The sequence below is a fragment of the Myotis daubentonii genome, chromosome 9, assembly GCF_963259705.1.
Source record: "Myotis daubentonii chromosome 9, mMyoDau2.1, whole genome shotgun sequence".
Classification (NCBI taxonomy): domain Eukaryota; kingdom Metazoa; phylum Chordata; class Mammalia; order Chiroptera; family Vespertilionidae; genus Myotis; species Myotis daubentonii.
The window spans coordinates 50,975,474-51,002,752 of NC_081848.1; the positions used below are offsets into that span (position 1 = coordinate 50,975,474).

General features: G+C 43.5%; 1 protein-coding gene across 6 annotated transcripts in view; it reads left to right on the top strand.

Annotated features, from left to right (window-relative positions):
• Positions 1-27,279, top strand: part of MICAL2 (microtubule associated monooxygenase, calponin and LIM domain containing 2) — a 204,388-nt gene that overhangs the window by 167,700 nt on the left and 9,409 nt on the right. For all 6 annotated transcript variants that reach the window (XM_059708911.1, XM_059708912.1, XM_059708914.1 and 3 more), the window contains 3 exons: positions 8,238-8,344; positions 12,620-12,712; positions 15,640-15,733. In XM_059708911.1, coding sequence (XP_059564894.1) covers positions 8,238-8,344; positions 12,620-12,712; positions 15,640-15,733 — 294 coding nt within the window. The remainder of the gene's footprint in view (positions 1-8,237; positions 8,345-12,619; positions 12,713-15,639; positions 15,734-27,279) is intronic.

The following is a 27,279-nucleotide window of genomic DNA, read 5'->3' on the forward strand; positions in this document are numbered from 1 at the left end:
AACTCCAGGTCTGAAATCCCGGCTAGCAGAAAGCTGGTTTCTGGGGTTTTGTTTAGCTTCTATTTTTGTAACTATGTTTCAAACTGCCAGCTCAGAGGCCTGCAGCAGCAGGCGGGGAATGTTGGAGTCCTCCATCACTGAAGCAAGCAAGCCTCATGTTAGTTTCAAGCTGACTGGCTGCCGGCCGCCATCTTGGCTGTCAGTTAACTTGCATATCTTGCTGATTAGCCAATGGGAAGGGTAGCGGTCGTACACCAATTACCATGTTTCTCTTTTATTAGATAGGATGTTTACTTTGAATTTATATTAGTTCACACAACACTCCATCCATGCTTTTGTTCCGGCCCTCCAGTCCTGTTTAAGAACCCATTGTGGCCCTCGAGTCAAAAAGTTTGCCCACCCCTGGCTTAGGCCCACTCCCTGTGGGACATCTCCGAGGGCTCCCAGACAGCAAGATGGTGCAGGCCTGGATGAGGGAGCCCACCGAACGCACAAATTTCGTGCACCGGGCCTCTAGTTATACATAAACTCAGAGTATTTAAATGATTTAAGGATATAAACTGATTTCAAGTACTTACCAGTGCCTATTTCATACAAACAATTTTAATGCTAATTATTATTCTTGTGTATAATTAAAAGTAGGCATGCTGAGAAACTCCCTTTTTTATTTTTGCATAAACTTTTTTAATGCAGTATAACATACATACAATAAAGTACACAAATATTACGTACACAAATTATGAATTTTTACAAAGTGTACATTTGCCTAATCACCTCAGAGATCAAGATACAGAATATTGCCAGCACTCAGAAGCCTTACTCATGCTTCTTCCCAAATACAGATGCCACCAAACAAAAGCACTTACCATCTGACTTATATGATCGCAGATAACTTCCATAGTTTTTTGACTTGATAAAAATCGAATCAGTCAGTGTTGGGGTAGGCAAAATTCTTCCCACCCTGGTGGACTTGCCCAGTATAACCTTGTCCTCTTGAGTATGATGGGAATGTAAATCTGATAGATTTCACTCCCATGATTAGGTTATGGGATTTTGCAAATGTAATAGGAGTTCTAAACCAATTGAATTTGAGCTAATCAAAAGGGAGATTACTGTGGGTAGGCCTAACCTAATCTGGCAAGCTGTTAACAAGGACTGAACCATTCCTGAAGTCAGATGCTCGAAGCGTGAGGAAGACATGATCCTGCTGGCTTCACAGAAGTAAACTGTCATGTTGTGAACGGGAGGCCTCCAGGAGCTCAGCCCGACCCCAGCTGACAGCCAGCAAGAAAGCAGGGTCTGTGTGCTGTCCCAGGAGGAGCTGAATTCTGTAACAGCCGGAAGGAGCTGGAAGAGAACCCTGAGCTGCAGAGGAGAAGCCAGCCCAGCAGACACCTGATGGCAGCGCTGTGAGAGGCTGACAGATGACCCCGTTGAGCTGTGCCTGAGCTTGTGACCTGCACAACTGTGCGATAATAAATGGGTGCTGTTGTAAGCGCTAATAGTGTGTTTATTGCTTCTGCAACACTAGAAAACTAAGACAAGTATCCACTCTTTTGTACATGACTTCTTTCATTAAACATTATGTGTGTGTCATGTGTGTGTGTGTGTGTGTGTGTGTGCGCACGCGCGCGCCCGTGTGTGTGTGTGTGTGTGTGTGTGTGTGTGTGTGTGTGTGTGTGTGATTTATCCATATAGTTATATAAAGCAGTGGTTCATTCTTTTCTATTGCTACGTTTTTATTTTCTTGCATGAATATGCCACAATTTATTTGTGCATTCTGTTGGTGGGTATTTAATTAGGCTCTTTTCACTTCTTTTTATTTCGAGTAATACAGCTTTGAGCCCTCATACATATCCTTTCTGTGAGCTATTGTCAAAGACAAACAAAGCCAGATACTAGTTAAAGTAGTAGAGGCAGATGTTAATTAGTAATATACTATTGCAATGGGAAGAGAGTCTAGCATGAACTGAACTCAGCTTTGATTTTTTTTAAAGGAGGATTTTATTTCATTATTATCTTTTAAATATATGTTTTTATTGATTTCAAAGAGAGAAAAAGAGAGGAAGAGAGAGAATGAAGCATCAATGAGAGAGAAACATGGATTGGCTGCCTCCTGCATGCCCCCCACCAGGGATCAAGCTGCAACCCCCAAGCATGTGCCCTGACCAGAAAACGAACTGGTGATCTCATGGTTCATGGGTCGATGCTCAGCCACTGAGCCACACTGCCCGGGCTCAGCTTTGATTTTCACAGAGAAGGCATGGTTTTTTATAGGGAGAATGAGGGAATAGGGAGAGGGGCCAAGCAGGGACTCAGCAGAGTCAGGGAAGTTACAAAAGTTACAAAGGGTGGGTCAGTATAAATGCTGACTGTGCCGGCTGTGTCTGTTAGCTGCTTATTACTGAAGTTGGATTCTGTCCTCCCACAGAGACTGGGAGACAGAGGCCCTGTGCTTCCTGATGATTGCATTTTAAAGGAATGGCTTTCAGGTTCTTGAGAAAGACACTCCTGAGTGGTAGGAGACATATATTTTCTCAAAGGGACAGAGCGAGGATTTTCAAGCATAAGCCCTTTTTAGTAAACGCTAAGAAAGGGTGGGTCGCCAGGGGCCTGTCCAAAGGTGTTGGCTAGAACAGTAAATTCTTTTGTCAGCCTTGAGTTTTCTCAAGCACTTTCAGCAGGGCTGGGCTCAGCCTAGGGATGCAGCCTTGAGCTGTCAGAAACTATGTCAGTGTTTAAGTCTTTTAATGTAGGAAGGAGTGAGTGGGCTAAATAATTTATATTGAGGGTCTGTAGTTTTTATAAGCCAAGGTGAAGGTTGAGTCAAGAAAGGCGCTCAGAGGAGCTTGCCTAAAGTTTGTTCAAAGACAGAAGCTTTGTTAGTACAGGGATGGGCAAAAGTAGGGTTACTGTTGTTCTCATGGAAAATAATAATACAAGAATCAACTCTGTGTTTTGCATACTCACAACTGTAAACCTACTTTGCCTGCCCTGTATCTACCTGGGAGAGGAATTAGTAGGTCATGGAGTAGGCATGTGTGGTTTGCTGTAGAAGACACTGTCAGATCATTTTCCAATAACTGTACCTATGTATATCCCCTCCAGCAGGAAACCAGAACTCTGTTTATTTTGTGTGCTCTCATTTGCTTGTTTTTATCCTCACCTGAGAATATGTTTATTGATTTGAGAGATAGAGAGAGGAAAAAAGCTTTGATGTGAGAAATATCAAATGGTTGCCTCTCATTCGCGTCCTGACCAGGAATCAAACCCGTAACCTAGGTATGTGCCCAACCAGGAATCAAACCCACAATCTTTTTTGATGTATGGGACAATGCTCCAACCAACAGAGCCACCCACCCAGGGCTAATGAATTTAAATTTAAAAACTGAAGCAGTATAAAATGTTTTCTATTAAATGTATTAAACGCAACTTTTCCTTTTGATAGAATTATGTTTCACTTTAACCTAGCTTACTATGAGCTTTTATTATGAACTAGAGGCCCAGCGCATGAAATTCATGTGCAGATACGATCCCTAGGCTTGGCCTGTGATCAGGGCCATCTTCCCCGGCTGCCCACAGCCAGCCCTGCCCCCTGCCGCCACCCACCCCCAGTTCCCTTTTCACCATCGGATGTCGGTGCCTGACAGGGGGGAAGGAACTGAGAGGTCAACTGGGAGCGGGTGTGTTTTGCAAGCCAGCCATGCCCCCATTGGGGTGAGGGTCCCCACTGGGGGGCGGGGCTGGCCTGGGCAAGGGGCCACAGGCAGTTTGTAGGTCGGCCACACCCCCGGTTGGGGTGGGGGTCCCTCCTGGGGGGGGTGAGGCCAGCCCCTCGCGGTGTTCTGGTCTCTGGTCATTCCTGTCATGATGCTGGCTTTTTATATATATAGTAATGATAAATTTGATCAAATGCTTTTTCTACCTCTATTGAGATAATCATATTATTTTACTTTAATCAATAATGTGTTGAATTATATTGATTACATTTTTATATAGATTTGGAAATGTTAAATCATTACTGAGTTGTTGGGGTAAACCCAACTTGGTCATCATTTATAATCCTTTATGTATCACTGTGTCAGATTTGCTAATTGTTTTTTGTAGTTTTACACGTATGCTCATGAGAGATATTGGTCTGAATTTTTTCCTTCTTGCAATATCTTGTCAAGTTCTTTAATCAAACTTAGGCTAGCTTCATAACACAGGTTTCGAAGTGTTCTGTTTTTCTCTATTCTCTCAAAGAGTTTTTCTTTTTTAACACTGGTATTATTTCTTCTTTAAACATTTGGACATAAATGAAGTCATCTAGCCTAGAATTTTTTGGAGGGTGGTTTCTAAGTACGGATTCGGTTTCTCTAATAGGTATAATTACTCAGATTGTCTTCCTTCTTATGTCAGTTTTGGTAAATCATGTTTTTCAATAAATTTGTCCATTTTATCTAAATTTTGAAATTTATTGTCATAAAATAGTTACTGTAGGATTTTTTTAATTTCAAATATTGGTCACTTGTGTTTTCTTTCTCTTTTTTCTTAGCCATTCTTCTTAAGTGGTTATCAATTTTATTTGTCTTTTTAAAGAAACAAAATTTTTCCATTTTATTTCTGCTTTGTCTATATTGTCTTTCATAATCTCTTCTTGATTTTTTTCCTTTTAGTTTCTTTAGGCTCAATTGGTAGTTCTTTTTTAGCTTCTTGAAATAGAACTTAGAGCATTAATTCTCAAGTGATTAATTCTAATCACTGTGTTAGCTGCATCTAGTTCTTTTGTTATGCCATTTTTAATCATCAGTTTAAATTTACTTTTAGTTCTTTGATCTATAGGGTGCTAGAAAAGCATTGCTTCACCTGAGCTTTCCCATCTGGCGATCTCATTTTGAAAATTTCTGGTGTTATTTTCTATTACTGATTCCTAGCTTAATCTCACTGCTGTCAGAATACATACTATGTATGATTTCAGGCCTTTGAATTTTGTTGATTCTTACTTGATGGCTTGGCATAGCACCAACTTAGTAAATGTTTCATGGGCTCTAGAAAAGAAAAATGTGTATTCTCCAGTTCTTGGGGGGTGTTGTTCTACAAATGTATTAGTAGTGTTTGCTCAAATCTTCTGTATCCTTACAGGTTGTCAACTATATTTCTGACCAACTGGTTATAAACAGGGGTTCACCACACCCCCCTCCTTTGGTTACATAATTTGCTGGAATGGCACAGAACTCAGAAACACTTATACTTGCTCTGGCTGGTTTGGCTCAGTGGATAGGGCATCAACCTGCGGACTGAAGGGTCCCAGGTTTGATTCTGGTCAAGGGCACATGTCTGGCTTGCGGGCTCGATCCCCAGTAGGCGGCTTGCAAGAGGTAGTAATCAATGATTCTCTCTCATCATTGATGTTTCTATCTCATCTCTCCCTCTCCCTTCCTCTCTGAAATCAATAAAAATATATATTTTTAAAAAACACACTTACCCTTACCAGTTTATTTTAAGTATATAGTAAAGGCTACCAATGAACAACCTCATGAAGAATTACAGAGGGTGCAGTCAGGAAGGGTCCCTGTGAAATGGGGTGCCACGGCCTGTAAACATGAGGATGGGCAAGGGTGAGGGTTAGGATTAGGCAGCTAACTTTTGTGACTATTACAGTGCACAGAGAGTCTAGGTTTTGTTTCTTCATTTGAAGAATATTAAGTAGGCAGTAAAGAATGTATGGAAAGGCAGTAAAGTACTTGCATATCAATTTATTTCTCCCAAGCCTTGTTTTTAAGCATCTTTGGGTGAGTCTGTAATAAACTTTATTAATGCCCCTGGCTGGGGGTGGGGGGACGTGAACATTTCCCAGTCCCGCAAAAGCTTTCGATATTATTTAGCCTATAACTCCCCAGCGGCTTTTTGCCCAGCCTCATGCAGTTTCTCTCTGTGCATCTACATATTAAGCAATACGCTAAAGGGCCCTCTGTGCTTATCTCTGAAGCTCTTTTTCTGCACAGTTCCCGCCTCTCCAGGACTCTCCCTCACACATTCCAGCTGCCCAGCCCTCTCAAACGCTCATCTCCATCTTTTCAACCCAATGAATCACCTGTGCTCGGCTAAGGTTTTCCCACCTGCGCTGTGATCTGGGAAAAAGTGCCCCAGGACAGAGGAAGCATTTGTGATCTAGAGCTTAACTCATTTGCTTCTGTTCTCACCTTTATCACAGCTCTGCACGTCCCACTGTCCAGCACCTGGAGACACTGCTCCATATACTTTGACATCTAGGGCTTCATGGTGGGGGACCAATCCCGGAATGAGTTGCCCCGTGATAGCCAGAGTGAAACTCTGCAAATGACAAGTGAATGCCTAGAATGATGGTTCTATGAAGGAAGAGCATAAAGGGGAAGAGTTGCAGAGGCACCTGTATAACTTTATGTAACTTTGCCAGAAGTTTAAGAAATGCATTCTATTTGGGAACATTTCCTCCTCGATTTCAAAATGCAATTCAATGGGAATATTAAATTTGTTTTCGAGAGTTAGAAAACGTTGCATCCTTAGGTTACTATACGTTTTCCACTAAGCAAAGGCGAATCGGGCAGTTTTACTCATATTGCATTTATTGTTCATTTCGATCAATGAATGGTGAAGCAGCAGCTATTGCCGATGCCAATAACATTTACTGAAGTGCCTCCGGTGAACCAGGCACTGTGTTAGACTCTTCACGTTGATCATTTCTAACCTTGTAATTCAAATCTGGAAGTTAGAAAATCCCGATCCCCCAGCACGCAGGGAGGGGAAAGAGAATTCCTCAGGCGCACGCGCTCAGACCGAATTACCCAGGGGTGATTTATGGCTGCGGCTGGGGAACAGTCTCAGCTCACCACTGCCACTGCCTCCTCCCATTGGTACAGGGCTCCCGAGTCACCTTCACCTGAGCTTTCCCAGCTGGCCAATGAAAGTGAAGGCAGTTAACACCCTCCCCAGAGAGGCTGTTATTATATACATGTTCTGCACTATTTTGCTTTGAATAACAGCATATGTAAATGTGCTCCTGGAGGTTAAACTTATTTTTATTTTTTAAAACTTGGCGGCTCCCGCTGGGGTAGATAGCTGAACATTATGGGGAGGAAAAGGCAGTTTGGAGGGAATGTTTAGTCAGCTTGGGTTTGCCTCTCGACCTTCCTTTCTGCCCAGCCCGTATTTCCATTCAGATGGAAGCTGCCACTGTAGAGTAAAAATTAGTACATTTCCTATCACGGAGTCCTAGCGGGTCCTGCTATTCAGTGTCCAGAGTGCGTCCATCCAGATATTAATCATGAACTCTGCCTCAGGTGGATGAGGAGGGGCAGATATTCTTGCTGAGAAGAATAAACGCCTCCCGTGGCACCTGGAAGACTTGATCGCACATGGTTCCCAGCCAGATCCCAGAGAGACTCTGGTGGACACGGGCACTGGCTGCCTCTAACCATCTACCTCTGGCTCAGAGTTGGCCATACCCCCCCCCACCCCGACTTTGGCTCTCCCGTGGGCCCTGCGTTGCTGAGCCCTCCCTATCTTACAAGGCCTTTCCTGGCATTTGAATCATCACTTCGGTGATGTGATAATATCTGCACGTTGGGAAAATAGAAGTGGCATTTGTTTAGCCATAATTAATGAAATATTTATGTTGCATGAGACTATGTGATAAAACCTTCGGCTTAGAGTCCTTTTGCTTCTGATTACATTTGGGATTTTTTTTTTCTGTGACCAGACATTCTGACGCCAGCTCTTTTACACTGAGCAGATGTCATGTAGTAAAAATGGGTACCAGATGCTGTGAGCCGCAGAAAGGCGATTTGTTTAAGGGCTGGCTCTGACTTTCGTTGCATGCAATTACTCTGCAGAACAAACCTTACACACAAGCATTTAGGTAACTCAGCTAACTTCGGGCAAGTATTTTAATAATAGATTTCATCTCTGAACGCATTCAGGCAACCCACGGTATAAATGGTGCTTAAGGAATTAATTGATTTCTGCATAATACCTTTATTTTCGACGCGAAGAAAGAGCTGCAAAGCTCTTGGCAGGGACCCAGAAGTGTAATTAACGTGGAGGGCCAACTTTTCAGTTGCCCTTAGGTACTGCCTCCGCCTGCTCATGGCAGGTGCAGTGAGGGGAGGGCAGGGAGGGAGGGAAGCGGGGCAGAGGGGAGGGGGGAGAGGCAGCTTTGGGTCACGAAGTAAGAGGAGACGCTGGGAGTTCAGTGAGTTCTTGTGTTCCCCTTTCAGGTCCCAGGCACGTCCCCATCAGGGCGCAGGTGACAGGGGCTGCCTCTTCTACCACCTCCTCCTCGGCAGATGAAGAATTTGATCCCCAGCTTTCCTTGCGGTCAAAGGTAACCACACTTGGCAAACCGAAGGGGGCCTTGGCTGGAGGGGCTGCTTACCCTGCAGACGTCAGGCCCAATGTGGGCTCCAGCTGCAGCGGGTTCATTAGAAGGATCACATTTCCTTGCATCTGACAGCACATGGCTCTTTCTACCTGGGGTACCCCAAGAATCATCTCTATTTTCTGTTGTTAACTTTTATAGGCTTGCCTTCCTCAGAGATGTAAAACTGGGGAGGGGAAAGAAAACAGACGTATTTCCTTGAAACCATTTGGTGACTACAGCTCTTAAAAGTGGGTTTAATTTGTGGTCCAAGAAACTAACTATTAGAAAAATTACAGCAAGAGGATGCATATTTCCCCGGGGGGGGGGGGGGGAGCACAGCTTCATTTAAGCAGCACCCGAGGCAGACTGCGTAGGAAATGTTCTGTTTATTCTAATTAGACATGTGGAAAGAAAGGAACCACGCGGTTGCAGGGAAGTATGGATGCTCTGAGGGCCCCTGCTGTGGAAGGGACCCGTCACTGACCGGCTGGGGAGATGGCAGTCCTCCTTGCTTAATGAACGTTAATATTCCTACAGAACACTTTTAAACAACTCCCATCCCCACAGATTTAAAAAGTACAAACACTGTACTATCTCCCCAAATGTCCCCGTATGTCACCCCACAGACACACGCACCCCATGACCACGGCTCGCTGTTGTTTGCTATCCACGGGGCCAGAGCAGTTTCACAGGGTTGGGGTGCTGAACGGGTGGACCTAAAATGCTTCCCAGGCAGACAGAGGCGCGGTGCAATGCTCTGCTCATGTTTACTTTTGGGAGAGAGAGGATCTGAGGAGAAAGGGAGAAAACCAGATTTATTTATTTAGACTCAACTTTTCCATATCTGGCACTAGGCACTTTGGCATCATCTCAAGTCACTCAGAGGATCCAGCTCCACAAGGCTCCGGCTGGAGCAAGTCAGGAGGGGGCTGGGACATGGCATAGTGTGAAAGAGAGAGAGAGAGTGAGAGAGAGAGAGAGAGAGAGAGAATATGAGCAAATATGAGAGACTATGTATAGACTCTTAATTTTGTAACTTGGGGCATCTCTGATTAGTTTGTTACTCAACACAAATGAATTCTATGTATGTTTTGATTTCTGGGGTTTCCTTTTCCTCTTTTTGAGTGATCCAGAGTGTACTTCTGTATTCAAATGAGGCAGAGGCCCCAGCGTCAGCCATCCTGACACGCTTGCATAGGAGAAAAGAATGGAGTGGCCCCAACACATCAAAATAGCAAGACCATGATATGTAGGGCAAGCCTTGCAGGTAGCTCCTGGTCCTCCTGCTGCCCCAGAACAGCGCCAGTCCTCACCTGCCTGCTTCACCTGCTTCTGATGTGGCTGCTCTTACAGGAAGGAAAGCTGGCCAAGGACTCCCCAAGGGCTCACAGTGAAGGAAAAGGAGAATTCCTCCCCCTCTGTTCCCCCCCAATATATTTTTATTGACTTCAGAGTAGAAGGGAGAGGGAGAGAGAGATAGAAACATCAATGATGAGAATCATTGATCGGCTGCCTCTTGCACACCTCCTACTGGGGATTGAGCCCGCAGCCCAAGCATGTACCCCGACCAGGAATTGAACTGTGACCTCCTGGTGCATAGGTCGACACTCAGTCATTGAGCCACACTGGCCAGGCACCCCCCTCTGGTGTTTTATGTCTTCTGTCCCATACAGGTGTGTCCCCGGATATGTGGCACAGAGTCCATCAGCTCAAATGAAGCTTTGCATAGGAAACTGGAGACAGGCTATGCACACTCCACCTCTTCCCTTTGCTCTGCCCTGAAACCAATGCCTGGGTCCCAGAGACTGGGACCGGCAGCTGTCCTCATCCTGCCAGAGTTCTCCTTTCTCTGTCCTTTATCTTCTTCTTCTTTAGCTCTTAGTCTCTTCCTTTTCCTCTCTGCATCCTCATCACCATCACCGAGGCTGTAAGAACTGTGCCTGGCTTATCGTGAGACTCCCTGGCTGTTAACGAACCATCCTCATTTCTATGTCAATATCTTTTCATAAATAGCAGTAAAGGACCTCCTTTCCTCCTCTAGGTTATACTTTGCAGATTCTTGGTAAAGCCCCGGGGTTTGGCACCTCTGCTGCTGGGAAGGGCTATGACGGTGTGATGCTGCCGAAGCTTCTTCCCTTGAAAATGTATGAAATGGTCTTAATTCAGGGGAAGACTTTGCCGTTTCTATAAAGCAGGAGTTCTTGATGTGCCTACACAGAATTTGGCAGAGGAAAGGCAGAACAGACTATATGAAAATATGGATACTGGACTCAGGTGACCCGGGCTTGCCTCCTGGCTCTACCAATTACTAATTGTGTGTCATCTTGGGCAAGTTATTTAATGTCTGTGAGTTTTGATTTTTTTAATCTATAAAATAAGTCTAATTTGAGGGATAATTAAGATGATACATGTGAAGTAATTAGTACAGTGTCTGGCACATAACAGTCAATCAATGGTGGGATTTGTTATGTAGGTTAGTAGGTTGTAAGCTCAAGAGATGTTTGTTGAGTAAATGCACCAACTCTGCATAGAATGAGTGGGAAAGTCTCTGGATAACAATTGCCAGTGATCTCCTCCCCAGCCTTTCCAGTAAGGTCCTGGCTGCCTAAAAGAGGGGTTCCCCCACTCCAATGTCCCAGAACCTCTGTTCAGAGAGATTGACAGTCCATCAGGAAGTTCCCCCCTAGAAATAGAAATTATATGATATGGAATAAGTTTGAGTTCTCAGAGCCAAAGTTTCCTTCCAACATGCATATACACATATAATAGCTGAAAAATCATATTTTAGTAAAATGTTTTAATCATGCTAATGTATAATATAATAATATGCTAATAATAAAACAAATCATAGTATGTACTGAATTTCTATCCTATATCTTTTCAAGTATTCTGCAAAGGGCTTGACCTGCCTTATCTCATTTATTCCTTATTACACCCCTACAAGGTAGGTATTAAATTGTTCTTGTCACTGAAGAGGATGCTGACGTGCAGAGTGTATGACATGCTACACTCACACAGCTCGTCAGGAACTGATGCCAGCTCTAAAGGCTCCCCAGCCTGAGGCCCCCCATCATACTCTGCTGTTTCTCCAACCAGAATGTCTCCTGAACTTTCCATGTGTGGAACTGGCCACACCACTACTTCCCCTTCCTCTGCTGTCTGAAACCTGGAAATAGCACCATCATGAGCCAGACATCTAATTAAAATGCATCAGTTTTGAATGTTCTGTATTTTTCAAGCCCAGGCACACAAAGAACCCAGTGACATTCATGATACGTTTGTGTCGCTAAATGAAGCAGGGAAGAGAAGCAATCTTATGCCTCTCTCCAGCCACGGAAACTTTTCATTTCATTTAGATATGCTCCTCTATTCCCACGTTTAATTGGGCAATGTAGACCCCACCTAAGGACTATTTGAAGTTGTTAACTGGTTTTCAGGTAGTATACTTTGTGTGTGAGTGAGTGTGTGTGTGTGTGTGTGTGTGTGTGTGTGTGTGTGTGTATGTCCCAGACTCATCATCCCTGGGCCTTAGGGTAGCGCCTATAAAGAGTGTAATTCTTGCCCTAACCGGTTTGGCTCAGTGGATAGAGCGCCAGCCTGCGGACTGAAGGGTCCCAGGTTCGATTCCGGTCAAGGTTGCGGACACATCCCCAGTAGGGAGTGTGCAGGAGGCAGCTGATCGATGTTTCTCTCTCATCAATGTTTCTAACTCTCTATCCCTCTCCCTTCCTCTCTGTAAAAAATCAATAAAATATATTTTTAAAAAAGAGTGTAATTCTTGTATGATTTCTTCTTTCAACTGAACCAAGTCAGTGCTCTATAAAGCCACTCCCAAATACACACACACACACACAAATACACACACACAAACACACACACAAACACACAAGCAAAGCCACACACACACACACACACACATACACACATTTCCCAACCCAGCACCTACTAGCCACATGTGGCTATTTATATTTACATCCAAACTCATTAAAATTTCAAAATTCAGTTTCTTAATCCCACCAGCCTCATTTCAAGCGTCCAAAAGCCACATGTGGCTGGTGGCTTCCACATTTAGGCAGCACAGGTACAGGGCATTCCCATCATTGCAGAGGTTCTTGGACATCATTGTTCTAGAAGCTAACCGGTGGTTTGGTTGCAGGGGCAGAAGCCTATGACAGTGTTTTGCCAGTTTCAACCCATTTTCTCAGACATATATTTTTTCTTCTCTGTTGGTTTTTATAGGAGAGGAAGACACTTAGAAGAAGAAGGAAGTTGGAGAAAGCAACAAAACAACTGGTTAAGCAGGAAGAATTAAAAAGACTTCATAAAGCTCAGGTCAGGAAAACTTGATATGAGTGAGTGGGCCTGGGACCCTGGGAACCAGAAAACCCTCGGAAGTCGGGATTGCAGTGGGGAGGTGGGCTGGATAAAGGTCAGTTCCTCTTCTCGGAGCGACCAGGTTCCTGGCCCTTCTAAAGGCACTGGCTCAAACCCTGGTGGGACTCTGGGGCCTGGAGAGCCCTGGTGTTAACCTGGCCCACCCCCAGCAGCCTTTCCATCTGCAGACACATTTCCAGCAAAGGGAGCCTGAAATGACAGCCAACACATGGCCGGGGGCCCATCCCCGGCCTAGACCGCCACATAGCAGTCTGTGTGGACACACCTTCCCTCAATTTGCTGCCAGTGTCTCTGCTGAACTGACAGCTATTAGGAGCTGTCTCTGTTGCAAAATCAGTTGAACAACATAAGCAGCCAGCATTCTGATATAAGCTTCCTGGCCCACTGCAAACATTCCTTCCCAAATCGACCTGCCCACCTCTGTCACAGAGCGGCAAAAGGAAGCAGACAGACAAGACATCCTCCTTCTCCCTGAGGCCCTCAAAGCTAGCCTTCAAGAACAGTTAGGTTTTAGGACAAAAGGACTTCGAATGGCCTCTCATATTAATCCATTGTACCCTTACATTCCTCTCTCCAATTATTCCCTTTATTGGCCATGTAGTCCTGGAAGTTGTGTCTTACAAGAAGGAGATCATTTAGTCCAACCTCTTTTACCCTTGACTTGAGAGCTGCCCCTGTCACCCGGTGGACAGGGAAAATTCCCATCAGCTTCTTCTGTCCACTCTCAGCTTCTAAAACAGGTTTCTTTGAAACATACCAACTTTCCCTTCTGAGAACAAGATACGTCTTTATGATATGGACTGGCAAGCTCAGCAGTTTCCCCTTCTTATATTTTCACTCCAGGCAATAGGTGGCGATAGGAGAAGAATTACAATGGCCCTTAGAGTCTTAATTTGCTTTCCTTTTTAATCTTTGAGATTTTCATCCTTAGTGTCTAAAGAATGACCACTATATTAGCCAGAGTGGGTGGCTTAAACAACAGAAATTCATCTCACACAGTTCTCAAGGCTGGAAGTCCAAGCTCAAGGTGCCTTCAGGGTGGCTTTCTGGTGAGGACTCTCTTCCTGGCTTGTAGACAGCTGCCTTGCTGTAGCCTCTCATGGCCTTTGTTTTCTGTGCACATGTAGAGAAAGAGATCAATCTCTGGTATCTCTTCTTCTGATAAGGATGCCAGATCCATCAGATTAGGGCCCCACCTTCTTGACCTCATTTAATCTCATTTATCTCCTTTAAGGCCCTGTCTCCCAATATAGTCACTTTGGGAGTTAGAACTTCAACGTATGAATGGGGGGTGAGGGGGCCTCCACTTACTCCATAATAACCACATAGCCATAATCACAAAGTAATCAGTAATAAAGTTATTTAAATGTTTTCTTTCCTTTTGCAATTCTACACCATGCCAGCAAGAGACTGATTTATACAGATGTAATTATCTTTAAAAGAGAGACAGAGAGGAAGGGGGCATGAAATTACAAGTTGTTTAAGATATAATTCCCATCTATTTCAGACTTTATGTTTGGGGCTTAAACACTCTTCATTGGCACAAGAGGAGCCAGGTGGCTGCTCAGGCCTCTTCAGGGGATTGGAGGTGCTTTGGAAATTGTACCCCTAAATCTAGGGGAGACTTAGAAAGACTCGAAGTTAAGGAGGAAAGGGGGTGAGACAATGTTGGAGTGAAATACAGGAGAAAGAACACACACATACTACCTGCCCCAACAGGTGCTGGGTCCTTAAACATACCTGGTCTGCCAGGTGCCAAATCTGTTCTACCAGGAGCTGTGCCTTTGGCAGCATGGTATCTGAAAACAGAGAAAACGAAGGGGTGAGCAAAATGGACATAGGGCAGGCTCTCCCCTCATTTTCCTTCCTAATAATCCACAGGAGAGAAAGACCTAGTAGGGAAAGTAAACATGAAAATGCAAACCTACTCATGACCCCAAACCTTACAAGGTGCCAATGCTGAGGCTAAGCCAATGTCCCTTAAGAGTGGTCAGCAAACTGCGGCTCGCGAGCCACATGCGGCTCTTTGGCCCCTTGAGTGTGGCTCTTCCACAAAATACCACGTGCGGGCGCGCATGTACAGTGCAATTAAAACTTCGTGGCCCATGCACAGAAGTCGGTATTTTGTGGAAGAGCCACACTCAAGGGGCCAAAGAGCCGCATGTGGTTCGCGAGCCGCAGTTTGCCAACCACTGCCTTAGCAGGATAAACATCTGGTGTCTCAATAACCTGCTGGTAACAAAGCTACCATACACGTCCACAGCAAAAGGCCCTGGGCATAGGCCCGGCCCCGCAGGGCAGTGAAGGAGTAGTACAGTCTGTAGCTGAGGACTGGAGCCAGGTGGACGGAGAAAGGAACACCCAGTCCAGGGAGTTGGCCCAGGTCTCCTGCTCCAGATCAATTTCTTGGAGGGACCTGCCGGTTCTTCTCGGGAAAATGGAATGTGAGCGTGCTCTGTGATTGCCCCCAGAGCCCCTGTCCTACTCAGAGTCATGGTTCTTAGTGGCCATAGTCAGAGGCTGAGGCTCCAAGGAGTCCAGGAGCCGGGAGGACTGCCCACCTGGCCCAGCAGCCTCTGCCTGAGCACTCGTCTGTGTGATTAGCTGGTCAAGGGGGACTATTTTAGCATCTACTTGGGGGCAAAGTGAGCTGACACACAGACTCCTCGCTTTATGTCTTCCTGCTACAGAAGGGAAATGTCAAGTTCTAGTTGTTTGGGAATTCGGAGGTCCTGACCCAGTTAATCAAGGAGGTGACATCGCATAGGGAAGGGCTTCTTCCTCTTGGAAAGGCAGTGGCAGGATTGGCCCCTCTTGTGACTCTGTGCGAGGGCCCCCCGTGACGTAAACCCCTGGCATTGCAGGCCATCCAGAGGCAGCTGGAGGAGGTGGAGGAGCGGCAGAGGGCCTCCGAGATCCAGGGCGTGAGGCTGGAGAAGGCACTGAGAGGAGAAGCAGGTAGGCATCCCATCAGATCCACAGCAGCAGCCCCATCATGTCTGTGGTCTGAGAACAGTGCTGGTCTCACCGTCTGGGGAAAACAGGGAGACTTGTCATCCTCTGGATCTGCCAATATTGACACAATGCGCAGTTTCTGCCTTTGGGAGCCTTACAGCCCACTGAAGGACACAGACCTGTAGAGAAATAGACCACAATACAGGAGGACCAGTGCTGTGTTAGGGACAAGCATCAGGGTGCATGGGCACAGGAGCAGGAGGTTCCTAACTGATCCTGGGAGAGGGATGGTCAGGCTAGGCTTCCCAGGAGGAGTGGCCTGTCAAGATGAGAGCCAGAGGAGGAAGGAGTTAACCAGTGAGGTGAGGAGACTGTTCTGGCAGAGGGAGCAACACCTGCAAAGGCCAGATGTGCAAAGACGTGAAATGCCTTAACGAAAGAGGGGCCGGGAAGGGTTCTGGGGTGAGGGATGACTTAAAGAAATCCACTTGTTTTTCAAACCACCCAGCATCTATGTGGGTAGTGAATTGGGCAGGGGGGGGGGGGAGGGCGGGAGGGGGCGGGGGCTTTAGGGTTTGTGGGAAGTATTGTCTCTCTAGCTTTGTGACATGATGTCTTTAGCCTTTTATATTTTGGATATAAAGTGTGAAAAACCAAACGTTGGAAGCACATCTCTCTCTGTGTAACCATGAAAATGTGTTACTGGTTAAACAACATAGTGAAAGGTTAGGGTTTCAATTCTCTTAAAACTTCAGTTATTTGAGAGTGATGATACTAGCAAGGGCAGACCCAGATTTTGTGATGCCTAAAGCTCATACAAAGTCAGACCCGCAAAATTGTGAGGGCTGCTCCCCCATCCAAGTGAGGGGCCCTGGGTTCCAGCTTTAGTATTAGCTGTATGGCTCACATGTCTTTGGTTAACAGGGAAACGCTGGAGTCAGAGTTTAACCCCTCTGTGCCTCAGTTTCCTTGTTTGTAAAGTAAGAGTGATACTTTTATCTGTTTCTTGGATTTGTGGTGAGGGTCAGCTAAAACAATTAATGTGGAAGCCCTAGCATAGGGCCTGACTATGGGATGGATGGCATAATTGATTAATAAATATTTGTCCCTGTTCTTACTAAAATACACTATGCATGTCTTTGTAAAGAAAACCCGAGTCCACTCATCAGAAGTAGGTTTCATTACCCAAATGATACCCATTTCCTGCTGCTTGGAGTGAGAGTCACTGCCTGTCTGGTGCTTTTCTTTAGGAATCCACTGATTTCAGTGAGAGCCTTAGAAATAAACAAGACAAACCAGCAAAGCTAGGGCATGCTTCTGTTTGCTGGGGAGGCACTGTGGCATGGCGGGGCTGGGAGAATTATAGGCATCAGAGAGCACAGGGTTCAAATTCTGTTCCCTTGCATTTAGGCTGTATAGTCCTAGGAAAATCACTTAACCCCTCTGGTCCCATACAGCTTATCTGAAAAACGGAGCTAATAGTCTCCACAGTACCAGGTCGTTTTGAGAATTAAGGGCCTTGGTGGGCAAAGTGTCTCCCAGAGCGTGGGCAACACGTGCTACTTGACATTACTTTACAAAATATTGGAATCCACATACATACACTTTTTTAAAATATATATTTTATTGATTTTTTACAGAGAGGAAGGGGGAGGGATAGAGAGTTAGAAACATTGACGAGGGAGAAGTCACCTCCTGCACAACCCCCACTGGGGATGTGCCCGCAACCCAGGTACATGCCCTTGACTGGAATCAAACCTGGGACCCTTGAGTCCGCAGGCCAACGCTCTATCCACTGAGCCAAACCTGTTAGTGCCACGTGCATACACTTTTAAAGAACTCACTCTCTATTCGTCACTGCTTGAGATTTATATTCTAGAAACCAATATTTTCACACTTCTGAACATCTCCCCGTTTTGAGTTATCAGCTAAAGAAACCCTGATGCTTGTGGTGTTGTCCAAGGTATGCTAACCTGGCCAGACGATGGATTCCATTCCTTCTCTTGATATCTTTGGTAATTTAATCCCCATGTTAAGTTTATGGGCCTTTTCCTCCTTGATTGTCTTTGTGTGGGTGACAGATGCAAACCAACCAGGAGCTAAAGACTAAAAGAGTTAAGGCAGGGAGCGCAGCCCCACAGGATGCCATATGGGAGATTTGCAGACCAGGCATCAAAATTAATACACCCTTAACTTGTAATAACATTTGTGCAATAATAATGTTTCTTTACAGTTTAATATTCTATTCAGCCCCTTTAAGAGATTGCCCTGGTGCTTAATGAATGGCCGATGCTTATTAGGTTAAGTTGTATTTGAGCTGGCCTGTGTTGGTCTGGTTTAAGTAATGTAATGGGAATTATTTAATAGGTATTATTAGGATAATTAGAAAATGATCACAGTTAGGCAATAATATTGAGCTATAAAGGTTGTGAATAACCAAATTTAGAGACAGGCTTGAAAACATGAGTAGTCTGCGACAGTTACGCAAGTCTCCTCTAATGATTATGTGCTCCCGCCTGAAAGGGTCTTTTGTTCCTAGGAGTTATTCATTAGGCAGGCATTGAATTAGAGGAACATGCGGGGGTGCAGGACGGAGGGCAATGATGGCTGAAGAGCAAAATGAGGCTTTGATGAGCTCCTAATTGTCGTGACAACAATTCCTGCTTTCTCTTTTTCCCAACAGTCAGAAATCCGCTTCCCCACCCCCGGGAAGGGGTTTCCCCCACTTTGTCAAGGAGGGGAAAACAACGAGAAACAAAAATCTAAGAATCCACCCAGAACACAAGTCATTATGTTCTGTAGAATGTGTGTGTGTGTGTGTGTGTGTGTTATAGATGGGTGTCCTTGACAAAGCGGATGGATTCCCCTGGTGGTCCTGACTGCCCTGGGCCCCACGTTCTGTAAGGAGGCCAACCTCAGCTTTGCCAGCCACTCAGGTTCTTCTTAATCAAGACCCGGGTACCTACGGGCTTGTTGGTTGTCCGCACAGTGGTCAGCGTTATGTGCTGGGGTCATGGACTCCCCCAATTTAGCAAGAGACCATCATTCACATTTAGATGGTCTGGATGACAGAATTCGTTCTTTCTTTCGGTGCCTAGGGGCAGGTGAAATCTGGTGAAAACCGCAAGTGACTTGGAAGAAGAAAGGATGTATCCCCAAGAGAGGTGGATGGGAATTAGTCCTCCCTGTTAAGCTTACCAGCTTCTGGGAAGGTTTAGCAGCTGGTTGTCTGCATGAAGCTTCTTGCTTTTTTTTTTTTTTTTTTTTTGTCAGATGGCTTTTCCATCATATAGAGGGGTTTGCAAAGGAACATCAGGATTGCCAGGCTGCCAGCAGGTGGCAGTAGGCACACACATTATGATGAGAAAATGGCATGAAAACCTAGCCAGGAAGAGGGAAGTAGTTTGGCGTATACTCTGTGGTTTTTATCTTGACTGTGGCTGAGGAACAGAAAGAATAATAATTTCTTGGATAATGTAAGGGTGAGGTGTCCTGAAAAGAACAGAAATACTAGAGTCAGTTGCTCCTGTGTTGGAATCCTGATGCCATTCATAGAGAGTGGCAAGGAATAATAAGACTCCAAAGTAGATGGCTAAAGAAGAAAGGAATTTGGGTTGGTTTGCCACGACTCTATGATTCAATTAAAGTAGGACACTCCTGAGTTTGGATCCCAAAGTGATCATCATATGACAATTACCTGTTTGCGAAACTTTCTTATCTGTAAAATGGACTAATGATACCAACCTTGTAGGGTTGGTATGAAGAAAAGACTAAATGAAATAATGTTAGTAAAGCACCTAAAAGAACTGCCTGGTAGATAATAGGTATTCAAAAAAGTTAAGTCCTACTTTTTCTTCTCTTTCTTTCCTTTCTCTTTTTTTCCCCTTCATACCTTCACCTCTTTCATCTAACCTCTCTCCCTCTGACTGCTCTCAGTCTATGCTCTGTACCTGCAAGTCTGTTTTCTATTTTGTCTGTTAGTTTATTTTGTTCATTAGGGTCCACATATGAGTGAAATCCTGTGGTACTTGTCTTTCTCTGACTGGCGTATTTCACTTAGCGTGATACTCTCCAGGTCCATCCATGCTGTCGCAAAAGGTAAGGTTCCTTCTTTTCCATGGCTGAGTGGTACTCCCTTGGGTAAATGCACCACAGCTTTTTTATCCACTCATCTACTGATGGGCACAGGGGCTGCTTCCAAATATCACTGCAATGAACATACCTCCTCTTTCCTTTCATATTCATATCATTATAAAACATATAATGGATGGTCAACCATTTCTCATATTGTATTTAGTTATTTGTTCGATTGTTCACATTCCTTTAAAACTACACTCCCTAGAAGACATTTAAACTAGTTTCTTTAAAAATATATAATACATGAATTTCCCATGCCTGGTCCATATTAGGATCTCAGTGTAGACTCATGCTATTACCCCCAAAAACACAATTCAGTAAACGCAGTTTAGCCAAGAGAAGCAAACACTGAGGTTCGAAGGCATGCCTCTCCGACCGCGTGCCATAGTTTGGGGATCGATTTCAGGGGATGGACATGCTTCAGGTAACCTTCCACAGCGACTTGTTCCCTACCTGTACGGAAAGGCAGTGAGTCCAAGGCCTGCCTGCCATCACAGGTGCCTGGCTGCTGTGCTCTCCAAGGCCAGCAGAGCAGGGGGCGTGGGGGCCAGGATCCTTCTGTGATCCTGGAGGGGTCTGTATGGAGACAGGGTGGACGGGGTTGCCTGAAGCTCAGGCAACATTATTTCATCACATAATGCAATGGAGTGTGGTCAGGAAAGAACTCCAACCGCATCGAGAATGGCCAGGAATAACAAGACTCCAAAGCTGATGGGGAAGCAAGCAAGGCGTCTGGGTGGGTTGCCACAGCTCTGCTGCTATGATCCATAGAATGAATTTTGCAACCCTCAGGTTTGAAAAGCACTGTCATAATGATTTTACCTGGAAAAATATTTTAAAGCCAATAACCAGATGGCTGCCTGAGCCGCAGATACAGAAGGGAGTTCCTAAGAGCCATAAAGCAGCAGAATGGTGGACGAGATCCTAAAAAAGCCCATTCACTACAAGCATCCTTTTAAAAACATTGCAATGCTCTCGAGTAAGTGAGATAAATCTCTCAGGGCCAAGAAGAAGAAAGAAGAAGGTATTGCTGAAACTTACATGTGCCAGGAAAGAAGCAAGCACAAAAACAGAAACCCGGGGTGGTCTTGGGGGGAAATATCCCTGGCTTAGAGTCTAAGCCTTGGAACTAACAAGAAGGTAAGGAGCTGACCTTGAGGTTCCCACACTAAGCCAAGTCTCTAGCTCTGCCAGACCAAGTATAGATCCTCTAAAGAAACCATGCCTCAGTTTAAGCTCTCAGGATCCCATCTGACTGATTAAGTTCAATAAACTATGAGCTTATAATAATAATAATTCTTAAAATCACCCAAAACACAAAGAAGTGAGTCGCTGAGAATGAGAGTCAGCAAAAACAATACAATTTCAATGGCCAAGAACTTCAACTACATTAATTATTAAACATGGACTATACTATGTCTATGTGTAAAATATTTAAAGAATTAGTAAATTGCATTCAAAAATGAGCAAGCAGAAAAACACTGTAAAAGTAAACAGGCAACACCACCTTAACCTTCACCAGCCATAACCATAATCAAACTTAACATTCCTGCTATGATATATAAGAAAGATATCTTGTTGCTAAAATAGCTCTAAGTTGGGAGTTGAGTGACTAGAAGTAAAGTGTTCCAGGCTACTTATATTGTTTAAAAGGAGGTTAAGGTGTTAAATTTAGACTTTGCTAAGGTATTAGAAATGCCTATTTAAATTTTAAGTATAATCACTGAAAGAAGAGAAATAAAATGGAGTAACTTCCAAATCAGTTGGGGGAAACAGAGGAGAAAAAAAGTAATCAAACAAAAATTCTAATTCAGTTCTAAATAGCGATAAAAAAGCATAGAAAAAAAGATGACGAGATAGCATCAAGGAAGATGGAAGAAACAAGCCCAAATACTCAGTCATATTAATGACAATTAATGAACAAAACAACACCCAATTATATTCTGTTTAGCAGACACGTATAAAGCACAGAAAGTTTTAAAGCAAAAGGATGGCAAAATATATACTAACTTAATAAAGCTGGAGTAATTATATTAGAAGCAGTCAAACAGCCGTTAGTGCCAAAACCATGATTAGGAATAAACAGAATCACCATATAATTTAAAAATAATCAACTCCCCAAGAAGATATGACAGTTATGTTTTTGTTTTTGGGGTGTGTGTGTGTGTGTGTGTGTGTGTGTGTGTGTTTTGTTGTGGGTTTTTTGTTGTTGTTAATCTCCACCTGAGGATATTTTTCATTGATTTTTAGAGAGAGTGGGAGGGAAGGGGAGAGAAAGAGAGAGACACACATACATTGATAGAGCTTTCCTCCCATATGCTGTGGCCGGGGCCAAAGATCGAGCCTGCAACCAAGGTACATGCCCTTGACTAGAATCGAACCCACAACTCTTCATTCCACAAGCCGATGCTCTAACCACTGCTCTATGTATTGACTTGACTGTGTATATTGACTTGACTGTAATAGGCTTAAAATATATAAAGCCAAAAAATGATGAAACCACAGGGAAAATGTTCTACTCTCATAGCAGGAGAATTTAGTACATCTCTCAAGTAATGATAGTCAAGCAGACAAAACATTAGTATAAATTTGAATAATGCAATAATAACGTTGATTTAATGGTCACTTATAAAACCCTGCACTTCCAAATTACAGAATGTATATTCTTTGCAATTTCACATGATGATTTACAAATATTGACCATAAGTTCACAAAGTTAGTCTCAGGGAATCTATATTATACAGACTCTGTTCTATACTACAATGTAATTAACTTGGAAATCAATAGCCAAAAGATATTTTTTAAACCACACATTTAGAAAGCAAAAATATACATTTCTCATCAATCAAATAAAAAAAATGGATATTTTAAAAATACTTGGAAATTTAAATATACTAAGTAAGAAAAAGAAAGCAATAGATCAGTGAATGTGGTTCTTAGAGGTACGGCCTTAAATACTTTTATTAAAAAAGAAGAAAGGCTGAGAAGTAATGAGCCAAGTGTTCAACTTAATTTAGAAAAAGGAAAACAAAATAAACCTAAAGAAAGAAAATTATATATATATGAGCAAAAGTAAATGATATAGAGAATAAAGATAAAATCAAGAGGATCAAGCAAGCCAAATATTGGTTCTTTAAAAAGACTACAGGCAATCTCTTAAATTGATTTACAAAATAAGAAGACAGAAATAAATAAATTAGGAATGAAAAGGGCAGACCTAACCCCAGTATAGTAAAGATTTAAAAAGATAAAAGAATAGAATGAACAAATGAACATGTAATCTAATTTCAAAATTTGCAATCTAAAGGTGATTCAACAATCACCATATTAACAAATTAAAGAGGAAAACCACATGGTCTTTTTAATAGAAGAAGAAAATATCATTTGACAAAAACTAATACTCATTTGGGATTAAAAACTTTTAGCAAAAAGGCATACAACAAGATAGAACATTCTTAATTTGAAAGATACCATCCAAAACCATAAAGCAAGCATCATTATTGAATGGTAAAATATTAGAAATGCTTCTTTAAAAATCGGCAATAAGAGAAGGGTGCCCACCATCATCTCTTCTATTCCACATTGTACAGGAGACCCTAGCCAGCAGAGGAAGACAAGGGGAAATGTCACATGGCTTGGAAAGGAAGAAACATTTTTTTCTGTTTTTATTTTTCAGATGATAAAATCACTCACATGGAAAACCCAAAAGAATGTACAAATAAATTATTAAAAATAAGATTCTATATGATGGTGATTAAATATAAGATCAAAATGTAAAAAGGAATTGCATTTCTATATCTCAGCATCAAGCAGTTAGAAAATGCAATAACAAAGAAGATATCACTAATATTAGCAAAAAAAACATACCTAGGATTCAATCCAACAAAAAATGTGCACCACCTTTATGAAGCCAATGTTAGTACTTTTCTGAAAGCCACCCGGAGGCCTGAACATCCGTGAAAACCCAACGTGAACCTGCGGTAGCATTGCAGGTCACAGGAAAGAGGTGAATCGGGGACCACTGGCTCCACGTACAGGAAAAATGACATTGAGTCTTACCTTACATCATACAAGCAAACGTTTCATACAAGTTAAAGACTTTACTATGAATAATTAAACTGAAAAGTTAATAAGAATCAAGTTGGAATATAACGCTATAAAGGAAAAGACAATCCACTAATTTGGAAAATATATTGGCAACAAATATAACCAAAAAATCAATGTTCTAGAATATGTAAAGAACTTTTATAAATCAGTAAGAAATAGGCAAACAACTCAATGTAAAGATAAGCAAATTATATAAATTTCACAGTAAAATATTCATGAATAATTAGGAATATGCAAATTAAGACTACAATGAGAAACTTTTAAACTATTGAATTATCAACACTTGTCAAAATGTGACAATACTAAGTATTTGGTAAAGACGGAACAAAAGGACCTTTTATTCAATGTTGGTGGAAATGAAAAGAGTCCCAACTCTTTGGAAAACAACTTGGCCTCGTGCTGTGGAGCTGAACATTTGCATACCTTACTAAGAATTTCATTCCTGAGTGTGTATTTCAGAGACACACTTGCCTACATGAGCCAGAAAACTCGAACAAGAACCTTCACTGCAGCATCATTCACAATAGCAAAACACTAAGAATGACCTTGACATCCATTAATAGGGAAATGGGTCAATTGTGGCATAGCCAACCGTGGCATATACAACTGAAGACTGTATACACAACAGGGAAAATGAATGGCAACGTGGATGCATTTTAGAAACATAATATGGAATTTTAAAACAAGCACGTTTTAAAAGACTACATATACGAGTATAATATCATTTCAATAAAATTCTAAAGCAAGAAAACTTTATTTATAATGAATAGATATGTAGCCAAAAGCAAAACAAAACAAACAAAAAAAAAAGTGTTTAAAAAGGAAGGACACTAGATCTTTTGTTTTTCAACTGCAGCCTCTGGCTCCCGGAATGGAATTGAGGGCATCCTTCCAGCATCCAGGTTTGGTCAAGACCGAACCAGGCCACACCCACTGTGCAGTGTTCTGGATCGTCACCAAGATGTGTAAGGCGCCTGTGGGAGGTCAGGGTACCCGGAGCGCTGGGTACAGAAGGCCTGGCTAGAGATTTAAATGAAATAGGCTGGGGATGAGCACTGGAGCTAAGAGCCGACCAGAGGCCAGCAAGGAGAGGCAGAGGCTGCACCCCGCCATTCCAGGGGAGACGCCTGCACAGTGACAGAGGGTTCTGGCTGCAATTACTCTACTGCCCTTCATGCCCAGGTCATCATGAGGATGTAGACGACACAGAAGTGCAGCAAACACCAGACGAGGATTCTCACAGATTCTATGGAGGCAGGAAATCACGTCTGAAGAATCAGAGAGTTGAAAATCAGACAGTGTTTAAACAAGACCCAACCTGGAAAAAAAATCACACACCAACACACAGTCAGAGAAGTATTCAGCATTACCAACAAAAGAAAATGGTTAAAAATCCGTGACTTTAAAGATTAGATTGTTCGTGTATTGTTATTATTTGCTGGGGGAAAAGTTACTGATCATAAGTGCCAGTCCCTCTACTGGAAACAGGGATGAAGTGTTGTCCAGCTAGGTGACTTGAACTTGAATGTGGAGGGTAATCGGACAACTTCAGTAGGGAGTAACCAAACTTGCTTTGTAGTTTTTAGAGCTCACTTGGGGAAAAGTGGGTCAATTTAAATAGCTTCAGATCTAGCTGGTTTGGCTCAGTGGATAGAGCATTGGCCTGTGGACTGAAGGGCCTCAGGTTCGATTGTCAAAAGCACATGTCTGGGTTGCGGGTTTGATCCCCATTGTGGGGTGTGCAGGAGGCAGCTGATCAGTGATTCTCTCTCATCATTGATGTTCCTATCTCTCTCTCCCTCTCCCTTCCTCTCTGAAATCAATAAAAATATATTTTGAAAGCACAAAATATAACTCCATTAAAAAAAGTTGTGTTGAGTTTTGATTACTTTGCTCCACCCGAGCAAGTGGAAACCTTGCAGTCTGTCTAGGAAAAGGCATGATATGAGTACAGTACACGTGAGCGAATGAAGACCAGCCGGTGGCAACATTGGCAGAGGAGGCAGTCAGGGGTAGGTGGCCGAGCTATCTAGACAGAGCCAGGGCTGCGCACCCTCCGGCAGCATCATTCTAGCTGCGCCCTGGTTCCCAGACACAGGCCTCGCACCCCTGCCTTAGAGAGGCCTCCAGTCCCACAGCAGCCACAGATGGAGACATGCCTGAGCCAATGATCCCTGCAGGCAGAGCACTGGCATCCTCCCGAGCAGGTGCTGATGAGCCAGCAGCCTTCTGACCTTCTCATTTACATGGGGCCAAAAATAATAATAATTTGTTAAGAGTTTTTATTAACCTCAAGTGAAGTCACAAGGCAAAATTTAGGCATGTATAACCAAGTCAGGGATTGCACTCTAGCTGACTTTTAAAGGTGAACCGAAAATAGCCCACAGGAAACTATATAGAAGTCGACACTGGAAGAAACAGCAGGTACTAACAGCGAAGGGACAGTTTATTGGCTGTTTACTATGTGCCAACCCGCGTGGTAAGCTCTTTACATGCATCATCTCACCTAATCCCCGTAACTACTTAGGAGGCAGGTACTACGATCATCCCTGTTTTTCACCGGAAGACACGGAGGTGGAGAGATGTGAGGCTGCTTGCCCAAGGTCACACATTGGGTAAGTGGCTGAGCCAAGTCCGCTGGGTCTCCAAGCCCAGGCCCTCTGCCACTTCTGCAGTGAGGGCAACGCTGGTCCAGGCTTCACTAGGACCAGTAGGACGTTTTCTGATGGGAGGCAGTGAGTCTTGGAGATCATGGAGCAAAGTCTCCGTGCATCCTTAGAGTTGAGAGCAAAGCCAGTATGGGGAAGGCACAATCCCCTGGATCCAAGTCTTTGGAAAGGCAGATTTCCTGGGAATCTGCACATGAGTCCACATTTGAAGATCCCTTAAAGGGATTTTTGACTCCTGAGGAAAGGAAGCCTCTAAAAAAAAGTGAACTGGAGGCTATAAAATTACAAATTACTCCATTGGAAAAAAAATTAAATCGATTCAGTTCAACCTGTGTTTGTGGAGAACAGCACCAACGGAAATCAGTGGGGCCCTAACCGGTTTGGCTCAGCGGATAGAGCATCTACCTGTGGACTGAAGAGTCCTGGGTTCAATTCTGGTCAAGGGCATGTACCTTGATTGCAGGTTCCCCTGAACCTGGTCATGGTGCGTACAGGAGGCAACCAATCAATGTGTCTCTCTCACATCGAAGTTTCTCTCTGTCTCTCCCTCTTCCACACTCTCTAAAAATCAATGGTAAAATACCCTCGGGTGAGGATTAACAAATATATTATATATATAAAACCAAAGAAAAGAAA